The sequence below is a fragment of the Anas platyrhynchos genome, chromosome 8 (assembly GCF_047663525.1).
Source record: "Anas platyrhynchos isolate ZD024472 breed Pekin duck chromosome 8, IASCAAS_PekinDuck_T2T, whole genome shotgun sequence".
NCBI lineage: Eukaryota > Metazoa > Chordata > Aves > Anseriformes > Anatidae > Anas > Anas platyrhynchos.
Window position 1 is genome coordinate 2,872,952 of NC_092594.1, and position 20,964 is coordinate 2,893,915.

At 38.0% G+C, this 20,964-nt stretch overlaps 1 protein-coding gene across 1 annotated transcript in view; it reads left to right on the forward strand.

Moving 5' to 3' along the window:
- Positions 1-933: 933 nt before the first annotated feature.
- Positions 934-20,964, forward strand: part of LOC140003089 (uncharacterized) — a 38,401-nt gene continuing 18,370 nt past the window's right edge. Inside the window, exons 1-11 of the mRNA XM_072041888.1 lie at positions 934-991; positions 1,916-1,969; positions 2,073-2,126; positions 5,094-5,147; positions 11,433-11,540; positions 11,735-11,788; positions 12,084-12,137; positions 13,370-13,423; positions 20,039-20,092; positions 20,510-20,617; positions 20,703-20,756. Of these exons, the coding sequence (XP_071897989.1) occupies positions 989-991; positions 1,916-1,969; positions 2,073-2,126; positions 5,094-5,147; positions 11,433-11,540; positions 11,735-11,788; positions 12,084-12,137; positions 13,370-13,423; positions 20,039-20,092; positions 20,510-20,617; positions 20,703-20,756 (651 nt within the window). The 5' untranslated portion in view covers positions 934-988. The remainder of the gene's footprint in view (positions 992-1,915; positions 1,970-2,072; positions 2,127-5,093; positions 5,148-11,432; positions 11,541-11,734; positions 11,789-12,083; positions 12,138-13,369; positions 13,424-20,038; positions 20,093-20,509; positions 20,618-20,702; positions 20,757-20,964) is intronic.

The window sequence follows — 20,964 nt, forward strand, 5'->3', positions numbered from 1 at the left end:
GGTATACCTCTGAATTTTAACAAGTCTTTCTGTTGTTCAGATTGTGTCAAAGTAGGAGGGCAGCTGAGAAATAGATATGGTGTTGGCTATGTTCGTACTTCCTAATTTTTATACAGCTTTGTAGCTAAGATGACAAGTTGCCCTTTCCAATCTGGTGGGTAATATTTTGATACATACTTTGGAAGTAGCAGAACACTGGAGATGAAACTTAAAACCAGACCTTAATATAACGTAAATCACTACAATGCTATTGGACTCCTTGGCTTGATGCAGAAGCCAAGTAACCTACATTTAGGATTGCCCAGCTTAGTGGTGATAGTGTTTCTAGCTGGGGGAACATTATGCTAGGTATCAGTATTAGCATCATCTACAGTTTCCTTCTCTTGATGTTTGTTACTAGACAAACTTGGACACTTTGCTTGTAAGAATGTTTGCATAACGCAATGCAATGCCTCTCAGCAGGATTCATTACCTCCAGTGGACACCTTGCTAAAGCAGTTTTACGGCTTCCAATACTGAGGTAGCTTAGACATCTTTGCATGCCACTTCACTGTGCTGCATTGATCATGTTTTGTTGACATATATATGTATCATAGCATAAATCAAATTATCCAAACGCCCACTTGGGTTTTGGATAATGATGACACTGTTTTTCAAGTCAGCCACCCTAGCATTTATGTGTGTCCATTATTTTTTTTTTTTTAATTTTCTGATTCACCTTGTTTATACATCCCAGGACTACATATACATTTGCTGTAATATGAAAAATTAATTTTATTTATTTATTACAAATAGGTTTGTTTTGGTTTGGTTTTCTTTTGTTCCCCCCTTCCCTGCCCAAGTTTCACATGTATATATATATTGTTTTATATTGATTTATATCTCATCATTCCAGATAACCCACTAATAGTTTTCATATATCTTCCCTGTGTTTTAGGGTCTGCCTGGCCCACCAGGTGAAAAAGGTGAAAATGGTGATGTGGGCCCAATGGTAAGACTTTGTCCCCATCGGTCACTCTGGGGGCAATGAGTATCATCTTTGTATTATTGTATTTTCTCTGTAGCTCACAATTTGATAATTTACTCCTGAATTTGTTGCCTGAGCATGAAACATTTGTGCATTTTGAACTGCCTCTGGGATTTATTTTGCTTTCCTGCATCCATCTTAACTCTAAGATAAAGATTTATATAACTTCAGAAAATACTCTGAAAAGTAGGTAGCAAAGCAACCAAGTTTGCCTGACAGGATAGTGGTAAGCAGGGTCAGGAAAGAAAGAGAAAAGACACCACTGCACTGAAGAATTTGGAACTGCTTTTCTGAAATAGGAACTTCAGGGCATTGTACCATAGCATCAGGGATCAATGGCACATTTTCCATTGGACTGTAATTGTATGACAAAAGATGGTAAACATTATTTGGTTTTGTTTCTCTGGGTCATCTTGAGACTACATTCTTCAACTGTTTATGCTGTTGTCACAATGCCTTCTGTGCTGGTCTTGACAGAATTGCAAGCTATCTACATTTTGTGTGTGCCTCCAACACCTTATGCCAAGGCTGCCTGCTTTTTTACTGCCCATCTGTAGTCACCATGGTACACTACGGCCATATGGGTGCTACCAGACAGATAAGCTACTCTGAGGTCTTTGTGCAGTGGAAGGGATATGTAGGTAATGCACAGGGAAACAAGTCCTCATGATTCACAATCATTATATCATTTTCAGCTCATGTACTATGTATCTTGGATATTTTTGTGAACTCATGCAGTGGGCTGCAATCTAGCCCTGCTGTTGTTGTAGCACTGTGAAGATTAAAAGTCTCTTACAGATTGAAGATATGATTTATAGTTGGCCAAAGAAGCCCCACTGGACTTTTATTCTATGATTTTAAATATACCAAATTGTCTCTTTGATACAGGGTCCACCTGGTCCTCCAGGTCCAAGAGGTCCCCAAGGTCCTAATGGAGCTGATGTAAGAATTAATCTATTTTTCTCTTTAAATTCCTTTTGAAATTCAGTAATAAGCAATATATTTGGGGTAACTGTACTTGAAATAACATCTTGTATCATTGCAGGGTCCCCAAGGCCCACCAGGCTCAATTGGCTCTGTTGGAGGTGTTGGTGAAAAGGTGAGAATGTTGATTATGTCATACCTAGAAGGAGAAAACGTTGGAATAGGAATATATATTTTGATTCTTCTTTGGTGCTATACAGATATGTTACAGTTCCAAAATATCTTTCATTAATAATTATTAATAGTAATCAACCAATACTTCTAATGGCTGATTTACTATTGTTGTTTGTTTTGTTGTTTGTTTTTTTTTTCTTTCACATTTTACATCACAAAATTATTTAAGTATTAGGCAAGAGCTTTGGGGGAGAAGATGTAGTTTTTGGAATGATTAGTAAGTATAAGGCTATGGTGATTTCCTTGGTTACACAGTTTAAAGTAACATAATTGGCTTCAACAGTATTATTTTATACTGCTGTGGCTTAGAATATCATGTAGCCTTCTACCTGGAAGGTTAAGAATATAAGATACTGTGGTAAACATATCTGTGAGGTGAAGCAAAAGTCACATCAATATGTGTTTGTTCCCCATAGAAATAGATATAGTTCCAATAAAGTTAAAGGTTTGAAGATGATTTAAGCTAGTTGAAAATCTGGAAACAGATTTAGAATCCCAACAATCATCCCACTAAATTTAATTCAACATGACATTCAGATTTGTGTATCCCTAGTTGTCATTTTTATTTCCTCTTGCTTATTTCCTGTGTTGTCTGCATTCATACAGAGAAGCTTCCACATATATTATTTTGGAGGTTTTATTTCTTCTAATTACTTCCTTCCTCCTTCTCGAGTTGTAGCATATGACTGTTTGTTTTCCTAGTTAAGACTCCTTTCCTCTTAATTTCAGTTCCATTTAATGAGTTCTGCAAGCTGAGAAATAATGGAGAGTTGTTTTTGTCAGGAGGAGTTTTGTTTTTATCACATTGTGTTACTGCAATAGGAGGACTGTTCACGCTTTTAAACAAAACCAAAGCCTTTTCCCTTTTCCTCCTCTTCCCACATACTTTTTTCCCCCAATGTATTATTATTATTGTTGTTGTTATTATTTATTATGTCGGCATACTTTGGCCTGTGCCCCCCCTCAGGAGATATATCATACTGTAGATAATATAATGCAGTGCTGATTGGAAAAATATTTTGGCATCCTTCCTGTCATTGTTGAGGAGTAGCAGAAGATCTTTTACCATTAATACAAAGACCCCTTCTGTCAAATTATAAACACTTTTTGACACATTTAGTGCCATGTATTTTTAGCTAGCTTGTTTGTTCACCTGCTGTACACACGAAGGTTTAAATGTTCAAAGAAATCTGAAGCACAAACATGCATGTAGCCTTGCATTATTAATGCCTGTATCCTCCATGGAGCAGTCTAGAAGTTTTGAGACTTACACTCAACCAGAACCACCTAAAACCAGCTTCCGCCCAGCCATTATTCTCTTTGTTCTGCTTATAATTAAGAAAAAGGGGAAAAACAGAATGTACCAGCACACGCTGATCTCTAATTTGATATCAAAAGCCTAACATAAAGATATTCTAAATATCCAGTAAATTGCTCAAAACTTTGCAAAGCTGGGCCTTGGATGTTTACGTCAGTTGAAAGCAAAACTACTGTTCAGAAAATAATAAGGAAATGAAGATTATGAATTTTCTTACAAAGAATACTCAGTGCTTATTGACCTGAAGTATCCATCCACCAGACATATTTTAAAATATGCTTTATCACATAAACAATTTTAAGTACTAAGAGGGATCATTCATTAAGATCACTGTAAAATTAAGTGTGTCTAATTAAACATACCACAGTTTCTAAAGGCAACTTTACCCTTTAGAAGTGTCCTTTCTAAAGGGTATGTTAATATTGCCCCTAAAATTCTGATAATCTGTTAATTACCTTATTCTGGAATTCACCTGGGTAGTCATATCTTATTTCATTTATCTAACTTAATATTTACATTTGGCCAAGTTTTGGTCCTAGTGAGGTCATCACGTTGACGTTAGCTTCTATAAGAAAAAAAAAAATGGTATCTACAGTATGAGGTTTGTTTAAATTTCATGTTTTATGATTTATACTTTTCCATTGCATAGAAATGAGAAAGATGCACACTGCATTAATTGAACTGTCACAGGGGCATGCAGGTCATACAGGATATGAAGGATACACAAGTTTAATGAGAAAATGAGGGGAAAAATCCCCTATTAACAACCACAAATTGAAAAAAATCCTCTGGAATAAAAATCTATTTGTTACCGCAGCACTCCATGACAATTGGAAAGCAAGTTCTGTTATCCTTTCACAGATTTGTGTATCTGTGACACTATTAGCTAAACATTCTACTAACAGAGTAGTTTATATAAAGGTTTATTTATCAGTCCACTGAGCTAGAAAATAATCAGTCATAACTAAATTTGAAAATGAACCATGACAAAGAATCTTTTACATGTATAATATTTTGTATTGGCTCAAAAAAAAAAAAAAAAAATTTTATGGCCTGTGGTAAAAGTTTTACTAACGATTATGCTATTACTTTATCCTAATAGATTTTCTTTATGTAATTATTTATTTTAACAGTAGCTTCAGCAATAATGTCTCTACTCAATTGAAATTAATCTCCAAATAGTATTTTCTTATTTGTAGGGACTTACTTCCAGGCAAAAATATATCTTAAAGGGAAAATATACATATATACATAGTCAATATACTTCTTTGGCTTTTTTGTGACTAGAAAAGAAGAAGACAAACAGGAAATTTGTAATGTATGGGATAATAAAAGGGAAGAACTTCCAAAGCCCACAGGGAAAGTTTGTCTTCCTGTCTCACTAAAAGCTTAGTTTGACAGATTCTTTCAAAAATTTCAGATTCCAGTTCTGCAAAAACACATGTAACAACTGCCTTTAGGTAGTCTCAATAAAAGACAGTTCCTATAAGCTGTTAACATGAATAAGCATGCAACAGTATGTAGTAACAGAATAAATTCATAGAAATATTCTACCTGATGACTCATTAATTTATCTTTACACATGTACAGGGTGAACCTGGAGAAGCTGGTAACCCTGGACCTCCTGGAGAATCTGGAACATCCGTGAGTACTTTGATTTTGTCTTACTAACCTGTATCATGGTTAACAAAGGTATCTGGTAGTGCTTGCTTTAGAAAGCATTTAATCAGATTAATTGTGTATGTTGTCTTTAAATTTTCAGTGAAGAACTTGAAATGCAGTTTGTATCCTTATAATTATAGCCACATCTTGTACTAACTGTTGCCGACGGAAGGAAGACCCAGCACATCAATATGAGTGAACAGTGAACTTCAACTTTAATGGATAGCTCAGTCGTCTTTTATCTAGTTTGAACATAATCAACTCATACATATTGCAGAAACTAAGCTCAGGATTGGTTAACACTTCCCGGGCTTTTCAGTCTGGTCCTCCTTCTTTTGGCTACCTGTCCCGCCTTAGGGACTTTCCCGATGGCCCAAGGGCATCGTGTCCTTGAGCCTGATTGGCTCTCAGCCAGCTGCATACGTGCCAAGGCTCATGTGAGTTGAGTTCGGTGCTTCACCAGCCCATTGTCTCCCAACTGCTCAACATTCACATGTCCTTCCTCACTTAACGATTCCTCCACAATTCCCCCGTTTTTATTTTGCAGCAACTATAATCAATATAACTGTAAGTAGAAAACGAAGTTCCTCTTTGATGAAGAAAAAAACATCCACCCATGTTCCCAAAAACAGATTTAAACCAACCTTCAAACCAACTATCTTGTACTACAATTTTTTGCGTATGATCCCTTAACCATTTCAAACATAATCAACTCATCAACAAAAGGATCAGACGCAGAAGCGAGGAATAGGCAAAATGAACTTTGTCTGGTTTAATTTGCCCAAGTGACCCACATATTGGTTTGAGGATCGATTTTGCTTAGGATGGCACTATTACGTCCAACCGTCATTGTCAAAGATAACGCAACCAGAATCCCTTGTGCCGTTAGATCAGCCATGGTTGCTGTTATTCGTACTTGATGACTTTTCTTCAATGGCTGGTTTAACACACCGACTAGGCACCCAGGTTGGCCCTGTAGGGGAAGAGATACACACATAACCTCGCCCCATATAAATCACATCAGCAGGCCCCAGCCATTGTCCCGTTTTCGTATCTCGGTACAGTACTCTCATAATACATTTATTATCATTTTCAGACTTAATGTAGTGACGTGTCACGGGTGGTTCCTCATCATCTCCAAATACACACAAATGATTGAGAACAAATAAGGTTTTATCCACCCTCTCTCTAATATCTGTAATGTCTTTAAACTTTTCCAAATACTGCTTAACTGTTCCATTAGCTCTTTCTACTATAGCTTGACCAGTTGGTGAATGTGGAATACCAGTTATATGCTTAATGTCCCACAGTTCCATAAATCGCTTAAGTGGCCCACTAACATAGGCTGGACCATTATCTGTCTTTATGGTTTGTGGTACTCCCATTACTGCAAAACAACTGGCAAGATGACGTCGTACATCCCGAACTTTTTCCCCAGGCTGCGGTGTAGCCCAAATCATGTGACTAGAAGTGTCTATCGTTACATGCAGATATCTCAATCTGCCAAATGCTGTGACATGAGTGACGTCCATTTGCCACACTTCGTTGGTTTTAATCCCTCTCGGGTTTGTTCTGATTCCGATTCCCACACCCGAATTGTAGTGACTACACGTTGGGCAAGCTTTTACTGTCGCCTGCGCATCAGCTCTAGACAGTTTGTAAGCCCGCGCAAGTCCTTTAGCGTTCTGGTGAAAAATAGCATGAGCCTCCCGAGCTCTGCAAAAGGGTGACAGTGGTGCTTCAGTGGCTGTTGCGGCGACTAGTCGGTCCGCTCGAGCGTTGCCTTCTCCCAGGCCTTCTTCCCACTGATGACTCCTTATGTGTATTACTGCATACAGTTCACTTCTTTGAGCTATGGCGATCTGTAGACTGATTATTAATTCTGACAGCCGTTCATTTTTTAAGTCTCTCAAGGCTGAGTCTTCTATACCATTTGCTATGCCTACTACATATAAGGAATCGGATACCACATTTAACGGAACATCTCTCCATTTTATAAATGCCCATACTACTACAAGAAGTTCTAGTGCCTGTAATGAGTCTTTATCTTGGGCTTGTAAAATTTGATGTTTCCAACCATGCTCATCCTTCCAAGTCACTGCAGCAGTTCCAGAACGTTTTCCTGCGTCAGTGAAAACTGTCACTGCATTCTTAAGTGGGATAGACGATCGTTTTGGCTTAGTTATCCATCTCTGGTTTTCCATCCATGTCAGAGCAGTTGATTGTAACGTTTTTGCTACTATAGTAGCGCCATCCTGTAGTAGTGCAGCTTGTAACTCTTCAGAGTTTTGTATATACCATTCCAAATCGCCTGGCTTCATGGGTAACCAGATAATATTTGGAGGAACCCCATCCACTTGCAATATTCGATTCCTCCCCTTCTTTACTAATTCTGCTAATGTTGCAATTTTTTCTTGAATTGTTCATCGAGGTTGTAACGGAGGAGCTATCCATTCTAATACCACAGTTTCTCCTCCCTTCTCCCCCGTTTTTATTTTTTGCTGTGTTATGGCACCCATCAGGCATTTTGAGCCACATAGAATGGTAAGATCGAGTGGCTTGTCAGATACACGTCGATGCGTGACACTCGTTGTGATCAAAGATGCGATTTGTTGTAGTATTTCTTGTTGTTTTTCTGATAGTGTCACTTTTGAAGCAGGATCAGTTCCTTTTAATAACGGCCGAAGGGGATTTAACAGTTCATTCGGAATCCCGACTACTGGCCTGATCCATTGTAAATCTCCCAGCAGTTTTTGAGCATCATTAAGAGTTTTGATATTTGATTGGATTGTAAGTTTTTGAGGCTGAATGGTGGAATCTGTAATTTTCCAAACCAAAAACTTCCAGGGACTTGTCTCCTGAACCTTTTCCGGTGCAAGTATGAGTCCCATTTGTTTTAAGGTCAGTGTTAAGTCATTTTTCTGTTGTAGACTTGATTCGAATGTAGGCCAATGTGGTGGCCAACTTTGCGCACTGATTATTGTCACATCTGCGCCAGTGTCCAACAATGCCTCAGTTTGCAGTTTCTCATCCTTTAAACATACTGTGATTTTTTGTCGTGGTCTCTGCTGCATGCCAAGCGTTAATAACGCTATTTTTCCTGTGGAGCCAAATGCTCCAAGTCCTCGGTCCTTATTGACCATCGGTGGTAGAGATGCCGCAAGGTGTGGCAACGGAATTAATTGAGCTATCTTTGTATTCCGTGGCACATGCATTGGAGGAAACATTGCAGAAACTATAATCTGTATTTCCCCACAATAGTCTTTATCTATAAGTCCAACCAATATTTGTAATCCATTCAAGGTAGCAGACGATCTTCCGATCAATAAAGCTCCTACAGGATCACCATTGACAGTAACTGGTCCCATAACTCCTGTTCCTACCCTGGTGGGTTTAGAGTCCAATAGCGTTACATCTACTGCTGTTGCCAAATCCAAGCCGAGACTCCCTCTGGTGACTGGTCGGAGGTAAACGGTGTTGTTCCGGCCGCTGTGGTAAAGGCCGCTTTTTGTGTCATCGCGGGGCGGTCCTTCCTGCTGCTCTGGCTGTTTCCCGACGCACCATACCGACAGATGACACCACACTGATCTCGTTTTGCACTCTCATTTCCTATGTCCGGTGATCCCACAGCGAAAACAACGCGGTTGCAGTGAAGACCCTCGGCCAGTAGGACGGCCTCCGGGCGTTTGCAAAGGAGCAAGGGCAGCGAATACTTGATTCTGCGATTGCTGTGCAGTCTGTCTGAATACCTGTGCCTGTTCTTTCATGCTATTCCCTAGTTGTTTTATTACATCTACCAACATAGCCTGCGGACCCACGGGTACCTGAGCCATCCTTTCTAAACCCTCCTCAATTGTCCAAGTTCCCGGTAACGTAGCTAATATACTACGAGTTGAAGGGTTGCAGTTTTGAATTGCACACTGCTTTAGAATAGTGCCCTTTAGATAATCAGGTACCCCAGCCGCTTGTATTGCGTTTGCTACTCGATCAATAAACAACCCAAATGGTTCCTCCCTTCCTTGCTTGATGCCCATATAGGATGGTATCCCCCCTGGCTCTCTAATTTGGTCCAAGGCTCTTCGAGCCAATCTCATTGATTCTTTGGCTTTGTCTGGACCCAGCAACGCTTGTGTCTCTAATCTATAATATGGTCCGAGTCCCATCAATTCCTCCAACGTGACACCATACAACGGATCTCCAGGTGCCCTTATCACAGCTACTGCCTCTTGACAAGCACTTTGCCAATGCACATTAAAAAGAAGCTGTTGATGTTGTGTTAGGATCAGCTTCATTATACCACGTATGTCCCCAGGGAGCAATATATTAGTTCCCCAAATATAATCTAACATTTGCCGAGTAGGTTCCCCCTTTAAACCAGAATCATTTACTGTAGATCGTAATTGAGTTAATAGTTTCCAGTATAAATTTGTCGTATTAATGGTCACATTCCCCTGTGCATCTGGTGGCGAGTATACTACCGGAAAAGCTTGTGTTAACTGTGCTGCCGTTTCATCATTTCCTCCACGCACTGCCTCATTTGCTATTTGCCTCCATCGCTCCTTTTCAAGGCCAATAGGGCCTGGGTCAAAAGGCACGTTCAGGTCAACAGGGGGCGTAACAGCAAAGGCCTTCGATGGCTGCAGACCTTCTCTTCCCTGCTCCCCCGTTGTGAAGGGATTTATATTTGATAGAAATGAGTTAGCACTGGTCCTTTCACTTGCTCCTTCCTCACTTTCTATTGGAGCGGTTGGAGCTGCTGGTAATGAAAGCTCCTCCTCTGTATCAGAGGACATTGTCACAGGCACCTCCAATTTTCCCGAGGCCCCCTGTGCAATAGTAGAAGTTCTAACGGAAGGTGGCAACGGGCAATCTGTTCCTTCCATATTTATTTGCTGTGGATTAACATTATTAACCCTTCTTGGTGGTCCTGACCACTCTGTTGCAGCAGCGGCAACTCTTTGTTCATCTTTATGTGTGGCTAATGCATTAGCCACTATTCTCCATGGCCTCATCAAATCTCCCAGTAAACTTAACATCGTTCCTAACATCATCAAACAATTTATTTCCAAATTTACGCCACTCTGTTTGTTCAAAAAACTGTATCAGGACTTGTAAAACAACCTTTAGCTATCCCATATACTAATAACCCTGGCAAATCTTTTTCTACAATCTGTATCTAAAATGCTCCGCTTTTCTAAAAAGCATTTGAGCAAATAATACGCCGCTTATCTTTTCATACCTTTATATACGTCGATTGCAGCCTTTGCAAAGACCTCGGCGGCGCTTTTCCGGTGGGACCCTAAATAGGCTCATCCCGGGTGCGGGGACTCCCTTCCACCTTCCGACCTGCAGATCTCGGCGACGCGCGACCGGCGGGATCCACTCCCGGGTGCGGGGGACTCCACGTCCTTTTCACCTTCCCGGCGCGGGTGCGGGGATTCTTGTGCTTTTCACCTCCTGGGCTGCGTTGCAGGACCGGCTTCTCCTTTATTCCGTCCAACCGTGGCCCTGGATCACTGCCAGCAGTGTCCAAATCCCGTTCAGAATTGTCCCTGTTCGGGCGCCAATTTGTTGCCGACGGAAGGAAGACCCAGCACATCAATATGAGTGAACAGTGAACTTCAACTCTAATGGATAGCTCAGTCGTCTTTTATCTAGTTTGAACATAATCAACTCATACATATTGCAGAAACTAAGCTCAGGATTGGTTAACACTTCCCGGGCTTTTCAGTCTGGTCCTCCTTCTTTTGGCTACCTGTCCCGCCTTAGGGACTTTCCCGATGGCCCAAGGGCATCGTGTCCTTGAGCCTGATTGGCTCTCAGCCAGCTGCATACGTGCCAAGGCTCATGTGAGTTGAGTTCGGTGCTTCACTAGCCCATTGTCTCCAAACTGCTCAACATCCACATGTCCTGCCTCACTTAACGATTCCTCCACAACTAACAATTAGACAATAAAGCTGTGAAGATTTCGTAAAAGAGTACCTATTTGTTCTTCCCAAAGTATTAACTTTTATATACGTATTTATCTCTCTGGAAACAGTTCACTGATGCAGAATAGGTTCAGACTCGCATCTGGGTGCAGATGTTGGCAGTCAGACCTGAGATACACAGGTTTTCCAATCTGAGGCTGAGGGCCTGATTTCCCATTCACATGCAAACCATTTATTGAATAACATTGTCCAGATCTGAAAAACAGTTTTGCCACTAATGTGTTTTTAGGCATTCAATTCCTAGACAATATTTTTTGTGTTCACATGATTTCTACAGGGTCCAAAAGGTGAAAGGGGAGAAAAAGGTGAGGCTGGTCCACCCGGAGCAGCCGGACCACCAGGTGCTAAAGGACCTCCAGGTGATGATGGCCCTAAGGGTAACCCAGTAAGTAAGCTTAATAATTTTAACAGAAAGCATTGTGAAGCACTGCTGAAGTTCTGCTAAATACAGAGCTACAAATTAAATTCTACATTTGAATTAACTTCATTATATTCTTCACAAAACATTTCTATTGACTGCTGTCTGCTTCTCAATGGATGACATATTCCTGTGTGTTTTTTTTTTCCTGACTTATTTAGGGTCCGGTTGGTTTTCCTGGAGATCCTGGTCCCCCTGGGGAACCTGGTCCAGCTGTAAGTATATTTTAAGAACAGTTTTAGGTCCTGGTCTTAGTTTTCACTGAATTCTAGTTACTCTCACCTCTTCTCTGTTTGAGAATGAGGTCTTTCTTGTCAGAGCAGTTGTTCTGGCTGTTCATATATTTCTTAAATCTAACAAAAGGTTTGGAAATCTTTAAAAAGTTTTGAAAATGACTGTCCTTAGAAAAATTCCTTATAGAAAAACTGTATTCTTATCTTGATATATGAAAGTAAATTACTTATTTTGTCTGAATTTTGTCTTTTGTTTATTTTCACATGATTTCTGTAGGGTCAAGATGGTGTTGGTGGAGAGAAGGGTGAAGATGGTGATCCTGGTCAACCTGTGAGTTGTTTCATTCATTTTGTTTTGGCTGCATGTTCTCTCCTACGCTAAGAAAGTACTTTTTGCTGAATCAGTGGTTTCTATAAATTCATGCTCTTAAAAAATATTTTCTAAATGGATTCCTTTTTTTGTATCGTACTGAAAAAATATCTCATTCTTTCCTTGTAGAGATAGAAGTATCTATATAATACACACAATCAAAAGCAAGAGGTCAATTTCTTTTAGAAGTAGAAACAAACGATGTGTTAAGAATTTGTGCTGGAGCTGCTGAGAAGCACTAAAAATAGAGCAACTCTGAGCATAAGAAAGTAATGCTGCAGCAAAATAGTCTTCATTAGCCCACTTGTTGAAATGAAGCAAAATCTAGGAATTTCTGCTGTATTTCATGTTAAAGCTATCTGAGTAATACCCATATTAATCATAAAAGCTCTTACCTTTCTGGAGATTTCTATGTTAAAGCATTATGAATTTCATTTTCTGTTGCAAAAAGCTAGGGCTTCCATTTTGGAAAGTCTCTTAACAGCTCTGGAATTTCTAGTTATCAGGGAAATACAGTACAATACAGTACAGCTTGAAAGAAAAATGTTAGTACATTGGACATATGGTTGCAACTAAGTTATAGACTGGGGTTTAACCTGCAAACTTCAGGATGAGCATCTGTATGTCTTACTCAAGAATAAGTACTTTTAGAGTGTTGTGTTCATGAAGAAAAAAAAACTGTTCAGCAACCCCAAAATATTTAAAAGATTATTACAGGTTAACCTAAATGAAGTAGGCAAATGGCTTATCAGTGCACAAAAGATTTTCAATAGAAGACCACATAGGGGCATTTATTTTACAGATGTTAGTGAAAACTGTAGCAAAAGTAGCAACTTGAGCACCTGAAAACACAAGAAACACTTCTTAATAGAGGTAGGCAGTAGTCTAAGATCATATGCTACTTCTGTGCAGCCACATTCTGGGCTGAAATGATTTGTTTTAAGCAGGAAAAGAAAAGAGTGGTTGCATTTTGTACACTAACAAAACCTTTTAAAATCTCCAAAAACTACCCTAAGAAAGTATTTGCTGATTAAGCAAGTATCATTTCTGTATGTATATTTATGGACTACATAAACTTCAACAGACTTTCTGTCTATTGAAGGGGATCAACATATTGCAGACGTATGTTGAATTTAAGAAGGACTATAACTTTTATCTTTCGTTACCACTAAGCCTACCACTTTCCACTGCAGGGTCCACCAGGTCCTTCAGGTGAAGCCGGCCCACCTGGTCCACCTGGAAAGAGGGTAAGTCATTTCTCATTGTCTCCTGTACATTTCCCTTTCTGAGACATGTTCTAGAGTACTTCAGCTACTTGTTTACTTGTAATATTAAGTAAATTTAAGGTGGTCTAGAAGCATTGTCAGAAGTAAATTTTGTTACATTTAGAGCTGCATTTAGATCATGACAAATCACGAGAGGTATATATCCATCAGCACAAATGCCCTTATTTGCCAACATCAAGCAGAACAAAAACACATGGGGAAGTGTCTATACTTGTCTATAATAACATGTTTTTTTTCACCCAAGTGAATTCAGTGTCTGCAAGGGTAAGAAACTAGCATTTTTCCTGGTTTGCTAATAGGAGTGTGACAATGAGAGTAATATTAGACATCATCTTTAGACATATGACTGCTGGCAGAGAACAGAAAGAAAGTGCCTGTTTTGGTGTCTTTCACTTATGAAATAAAATAATTTGAACACAACTTCTGCACAAATCTATGTCATCCCCTCCACATGCAGAATTAACAAGCAGACATTTCTATAGCTTATGAAGCTATTTCATTATTTCTAAAATCTTTGAAGCTTCACAGGCTTTACAAATACAGTTAATCAAAACCACTAAATAATGTTATACTTACAGAACTGTAGTAGATGTATCAACCTTTAGATCTCTCTCAGGCAGCAATTAGATGCAGTTTTTACACTTTAAAAAAAGATAGGGGGAGCATCATTAAATGTAAGCTGAGAGCTATTTAACAAAATGTGTTAAATTGCTCTATTTAATGGGCTTGAGTGAACTGACATGCCTAATTAGTTTTATCTATTTTACACAATAATCTATTTGCTCCACAAGCTTGCAAAACATTTAAAATATTATAAATTATTTTGGTAGCATTAACAACCTTATCACTAGAACTGCTAATATTCAGTTGAGCCATAATTCAATTAGTATGTTTGTTCTACATCAGATTAGAACTTCCTACTTTATTATATGGAAGGCAGTAGTTCATTCCTAGTAGATAGGATATATTGCTATTTCTAGCTAGGTAAAAAACACTTCAGAAATGCAAATGCATCTGTCACCTGGGCTTTGACACAATTCCAATTTATGAATACTGTGAAGAAAAAAAAGAAAAATGTACGGTAAGATACCTGCTATAGTGGTAGGTGTTCCTGCCCATGGCAGGGGGGTTGGAATTATATGATCTTTGAGGTCTCTTCCAACCCAAACTGTTCTATGATTCCATCTAAATATTGCCAAGTAATCTCACTCCTGTATTCTGAAGAAAATTCTGAAGTTTTTAGAATCACATTCTACATTACTTGACTACCCGAACATTTCAAGCTTGTAGAGAGTCTGTATGGTATTGATGTCATATTAGAGATAAACAGTGAATAACTGAAGGCTTCATACTTTGCTAGCAGAATGAACAGTAAAAAATGTTCTTCATTATTTTTCATCAGTAGTGTAATAAATGGCTAAGTCCCAAATAGGATTGCAATCAAAGTTTACAATTTATTAAATGAATAGAGGTAAGCAAACAGCGCTGGGTGCACCGGGAGTCTCTGCTCCACCAAGACACACACAAGTTACATCAGGCAGCTGGTTTTTATGCTCCTAGGCTACTACATATTCATTATTACTTCTAGAAAAGGCAGGGTTATTATAATTAGTTCCCAGAATCCAAACCCTCCTACTGGTGCATGCGTATCAGTCTCTGGTGGTCCCTCTGGGGGTCTCTTGTGCTGAAGGCTCGTAGTCTTCCTCCCAGGCTTTTTTTCTTGTCCTTCTCCTTTGTCCATCTTGGCCAGATGTCAGAAACTTGTGCAGCGTCCCCTGCAAGCTTTGTCTTTTAGTCATCCTTCAGCTTTCCCCTTCACCTTAATCTCTTGGCCAGATATCATGTTCCATGCAATAGTCATAATAGTTAGCAGTTATTCTGAAACCCCTTTGTTCTCTTATTGACACAAATTGCTGGACTATTCCTTTGCAAGATACAAGAACTGTATACATTAACCACTCTGTTTTGCTTAGACTTGTGGTTATACAAGGGTATGTAAGACAGAAGGTCACATCCAGCATACCTTGTGGCCCTAGCATTGTTCCATATTGACACGAATCAGATGAACTCATTTCACAACAGCATGGTAGAATCAGTTTCAAAAAAAACCTCAGGCAGTGTCCTTTCATCCAGATTTGAAGGACACACCATTTTAATGAAGGTGCTATGACCAAATCAGATAAATACATGTTCAGAAGGTTTTATACATCTAACTAGTTATGGTGCAAGTAACTATAGCAATTGTGCATGCAAATCTACCATGGATTTGTGCACATACTGTTTAGAAAATTAGATCATAAATCCATCAAGGGAAACACTCAACCAAATCGATTTTATCATTAACAACCAAAAGGCCATATTCTCCAGTTCAACAGAAGAGAGGATCAATGCAACAAAATAGTGACAGATTTTAAAATACATTTTAATTTGATCAGACTTTCAGGAACTACTTTAGTATTGACTAAACTCTGATTTTGAATTCAGCGATAAAACTCCCATTAACTGTAATGATAGGAGAATTCCGAAATAGTAATTCTTTTAAGGAGCATCTTGTCAATGAAACAAAAGGCTTTACTCAATATTTTGAATGCACAAGAAAAAAAATATAGCTACATATATACACACCTCGCTTTAACTGGATAGTCAAGACAGGTTTTCTTCTATGTAGGTTCTATCTTGGTTTATAACTTCTAAGAAGAGATAGTTCTAACAATGAAAGTTCAGGAGTAAATGTTGGAAGTATTTGGAGAAAATGTATATTCTTTGGTTTAAAAATGTTGTCTTGTATATATATATATATAACCTCAAAGGATATAGATCTAAAATAAAAGGGATGTACTCAGAAACATTTACTGATCTTTATTAGTTAAAAATAGTCAGCTACTGGAATACCGATTGCAGAATGTGAATGAAAGTAGTGTTGAAGTAAAAGCATGCCATAATTATTATTGAAGTCAGACACACCATCAAATCTCTTAAGTTCTCCACTGATGGAAGTCAGCCTAGATTCTCTAGAAAACTCGAGGCATTTGCATATATGCATATTACCTTCCAAGCTGAACAGACAAGTAGTCTATTATAGGTTTGGTACTAGGAACCCCTTTTCCAACTGTTTTCCGATTATGTGTGTTAAGCATTTGTAGTATTGCTGTCTGAATTTCTCTGTCTGCCAAAAAAAGAAGACTGAAACTTGCCCCACAGAAGGATGGGGTAATTCTGAAAGTGTTGTTAAGTGCTCTGAAGGCAAAAACTGCATTAAAGTTAACTGTGTTCCTGGAGCAATCTGAATCAGCCAAGGAATTCACAAATTGCAGTAAGAGTTCTCTGCTGTATTCTTGTTGCTGATAACAGCATCAGCATTGGCCAACAGCACAATGTATGAAGACTGAATTTCTGGAGAGGTAGAATGTTTTTCAGTTTCTGCTTTCAATGTGGGAGATAAGTGAGTTCTCATCTCTGAAAAGTGGAACATCTGAAAAGGCTTCCGTAGGTCTATATTTCCTGATCCAATGTCTGCTTGTCTAGAAATGTAGACACAAAACCTAAATCACTCTACAGTTAACATGATGCTGTTATTTTTTTTTCTGGAACTTAATTCTTTGCACCTACTCTTCGCACTTTTTTTGTTTTGCTGTAGAGTACTGGGTAACATAGTATGGGTAGCATAGTTTGAATGCTTTGATTTCTATCTGACAAATGACAAAAACAGCATGAGGAAAAGGCACCATAAAACAATATTCATTTTCTTATCCATTCTTACAACAAATAACATACCCAGTTGATAAAAGTCGACACAGGAAGGCTTTGCTTACGTTTCTCTCAGCCTTTCGGTGTGCTAGGCCATTCAGCTGTGTAATTAGCTGCTTGGCCATTTTATTAGACTCAATTATATGTCTAGATCACATACACCTAAGGTTCATATATTACTCTAAGAAGTTAGAATTTAAAGAATTTCAAGTCTTAGATACATCGTTATTCTAATGTGGAGCATGCACTGCCTGCTTTCAATAAAGGAACAGATGTCAATACTGCACCATAACCAACTTCTAAAATTGGAGAACTAGAAACTTATTTGGTTAGTTCCCTTTATGTACTATGTTGAAGAATTTAGAAAAAATAATAAGCATTTCTATGAAGTTCTGCATATATTTGTTCTATAATATCATACTCTCTCAGCAGAATGCACACACCACTTAAAAATTAAGCCATTTTGTGATTGAAAATACATGAAATACCTAAAAATATGGCAGACTAGGTTGCTATCTTAGCAGACTGATGAAATGTGATCATGTTTTTCTGTGTTGGAAATCATGGTTTCGGTTAGAGGACAGATAGCTATAAAAAAAAAAAAAAAAAAAGTTGAAATTATTTTAATGAAAATCATAGATATGGAAGAACAGACAGAAATGTCCAGTAGGTTCAAGTAACAAAAATTGTGAACAGGTTTGTTTTTATATAAATTCTTTTGTCTTCTCAGTTCTGTATAAGGCAATACATCCAAACTAAAGTGTAACAATCACTATGGTAGCTGGGTGGTGAGGTTGGGGAGCCATGCATTGATGTAAATTATTGCTATCGAGATCTTTTGTCACCTTAAATTTACCAGACACTCCAACAACTCAAGTGTAGGAAGGTAAATTAAATAACAATTAGCAGTGTTTCAATGTAGAAGCACCATCTGTGCCATGCCAGCAATCACAGCCTGTTAGAAAGTGCAGTTCATTTAGCTGCTTTGCGCTTGGTGCAGCACTGGCACTGTTTGATAATGAATGTACCCTCTTTGTTTAGCAATCATGATTCATTGTATTCGCAATTTAGTGATCACAGTGTTTTGAACTCTGTTAATTCAAGCTGCAGCTGCGTTTCTAGATTATGTAGAGACGTTTCTTAAGTACAAACTATCACACTTTTTTTTAGTTTCTTAGGCAAGATAGGTTATAACTGATACGTGAACTTGAGTTAAAGGAATTTCCTAGAAGTAAAGACAATGGTCATGTAAATTAATTCATGTAAGAAAGATACACTCTACTTCTAAAATATTCCTGTGTGTTTTTTTTTTATAACCTGATAATCGTTTTTCAAATTATCACGGCAAATTGTGATCCACCCAACCTATCACAACCTACACATCAGAGACTTATTATTGTAACAATGTTGATGCAAATTTTTCTTCTGGAATAACGTATGTAAAAAGAAGAAATATGTGTAGAAAGAAAAACTGGTGGAGTTGTTCAAGGTATGTGGAAATAATAGTGGGCAGTGATTTATAACAGGTTATAAAAGCTTTGGTCTAAATTGAGCCAAAAATAAATAAATAAATAAATAAATAAAGCTATTAGATCAAACTGAGATCCAAAGCCTTGAGTTCACTTTTTTTTTTTTTTTTTGTCTATTATGAAATTAAAAGGACTAAGTAAATGGAAATAGCTGGCTTTCCTTTTTTTCTGTTGCTTAGCTTAGAACATTTTTTTAATATTTCTACATTACAAACTGTTGAATTAATGAATAGATTATTCTTAGAGGGTTAGTTTATAAATTCAGAAAATCACTTTGTGTTTGATTATGGTCCCTTTTCTATCCCTTTGCTTTAAGCTGTTCATTGGATGGCAAGAAATAACTATTTGTAGTAAAAACATTTCCCAGGCTAAAAATTAACCTTGTAGGAAAATATTTGGTCCATAACCTTGAGTGCATCTTTCTAAACTAAGTATATGTAAGAGAGCCATTTTAAGAACAGTACATTAGATTCTAGATACTGCCTCTTTTCGTAATTGAGGCTATGAGTATTAATCCCCCAACCTGAAAATTAAACTGTGATGTTCTGGCAGAAAAAAAAAATGCTTTTTTATTTTTCATTGAAACCTTAAGAAAATTAAAGATGGGTGACATCAGCAATAGGTAGACACAGTGCTGCTGGACTACTGTCCAGCAACTCCTGTCTTATGGCCTTCACCTGAAACTTACATGTAACCCATTATTACATCCTCCTTCAGTACCAAGTTCTACTTTCTTAGTAAAATAGAGCTTTTGTAGAGCAATAGCAGGAAACCTACTACCAGGAACTGCTTGTTTGCTGTGTATTTTATTCATTCCTTACAACCACTAGTCATGTGATTTATTTTTTTCTCTTTCACATTTACTGGATAATATTGAGGCATGTATCAACTTTTGGCTCTCCAAACACATTTAAAAGGCGTATAACTGACTTTGAGAATAAAGAAGTATGTGCCATTCTGGGCATTGTATAATGCAAGATTTTTGAAATCAGTGGATAGATTACAGTGAATAGATATAATACAATGCAAAGCAAATTTGAAACTGTAATTGTATATGTATAAGAAGCATTGTTCTTATACTTTTACTTTTATAACCTGTTTTGATTTTTTTCCGAGATATTTCTTTGTTTTTAACCTTACCTGTCAGAGATATTAGGTGATACATATTCTTTTAGAAAGAAATATAATTTTGTGGGTATTTTTTAGCATTTATTACTCATTAATACAGTGGAAATGGCCCTTTTTCACTGTAGAAATATCTTAGAAAACAGATTATGAGCTCAGTCTTTATCTTTCACAGGGACCTCCTGGAGCAACTGGCGCTGAAGGCAGACAAGGTGAAAAAGGTGCAAAGGTAACACATACATTTTATTTTTTTAGTAGGAGCATGAAAATATAAATTATATATAAATGAAAAGTAAGTTGCTTATCATTCACTGAGTGTGAAACTTATTGAAGTAATAATATGTAAACTGTAAAATCCAAATTAGGATCCAGAATTAGTAGCAGTACATAACAGAGCCCATGGTGGACTCTGACCAGTACAGGCCCAACTTAGCTCACCCCTGTGGAAAAGAAGGATAAGCATGCTTTGCTGAAACCCCCCTGCTTATATGAGGCTATCATAATTTCATTCAGAAAAATGTTTTGGAACACTGTTTTGGAATATCTTTTGAAAAATGGATTGAGGAAACTTTGTTCTCACTTTGCAGCTACTGTGCCAATCTTAGTCCAATTTTCCTTTCTGACCTCTTGCTTATGTTCTTTCTAGGGTGAACCTGGTGCAGAAGGGGCTCCTGGAAAAACGGGTCCAGTTGGTCCTCAGGGACCTGCAGGAAAACCTGGCCCGGAAGGTCTTCGAGGTATTCCTGGCCCTGTGGTGAGTAAACTGAACATATAATAATATTTTAAATGTTGTATTTCTCGTATATTCTCCAGTAACACAAATATTATGTTCTCTCTAGGGAGAGCAAGGTCTACCTGGAGCACCAGGTCAGGATGGCCCTCCTGGGCCTCTGGTGAGTACCTTTCCATTCAGTATCAGAACAGAAAAGGAAACTTTTAAAGGACATCATTAAGATGTCTGTGTATATTACAGAAAAAATAATTTATAAGTCAGTTCTTAGCACAAAGTTTCTATTCTTCTGTCGTGTTAGAAACTGATGCATATGACTTCCTTCATTCTAGTGCTCTACTTCAGTAGGTAGCTATATTGATTTATACCAG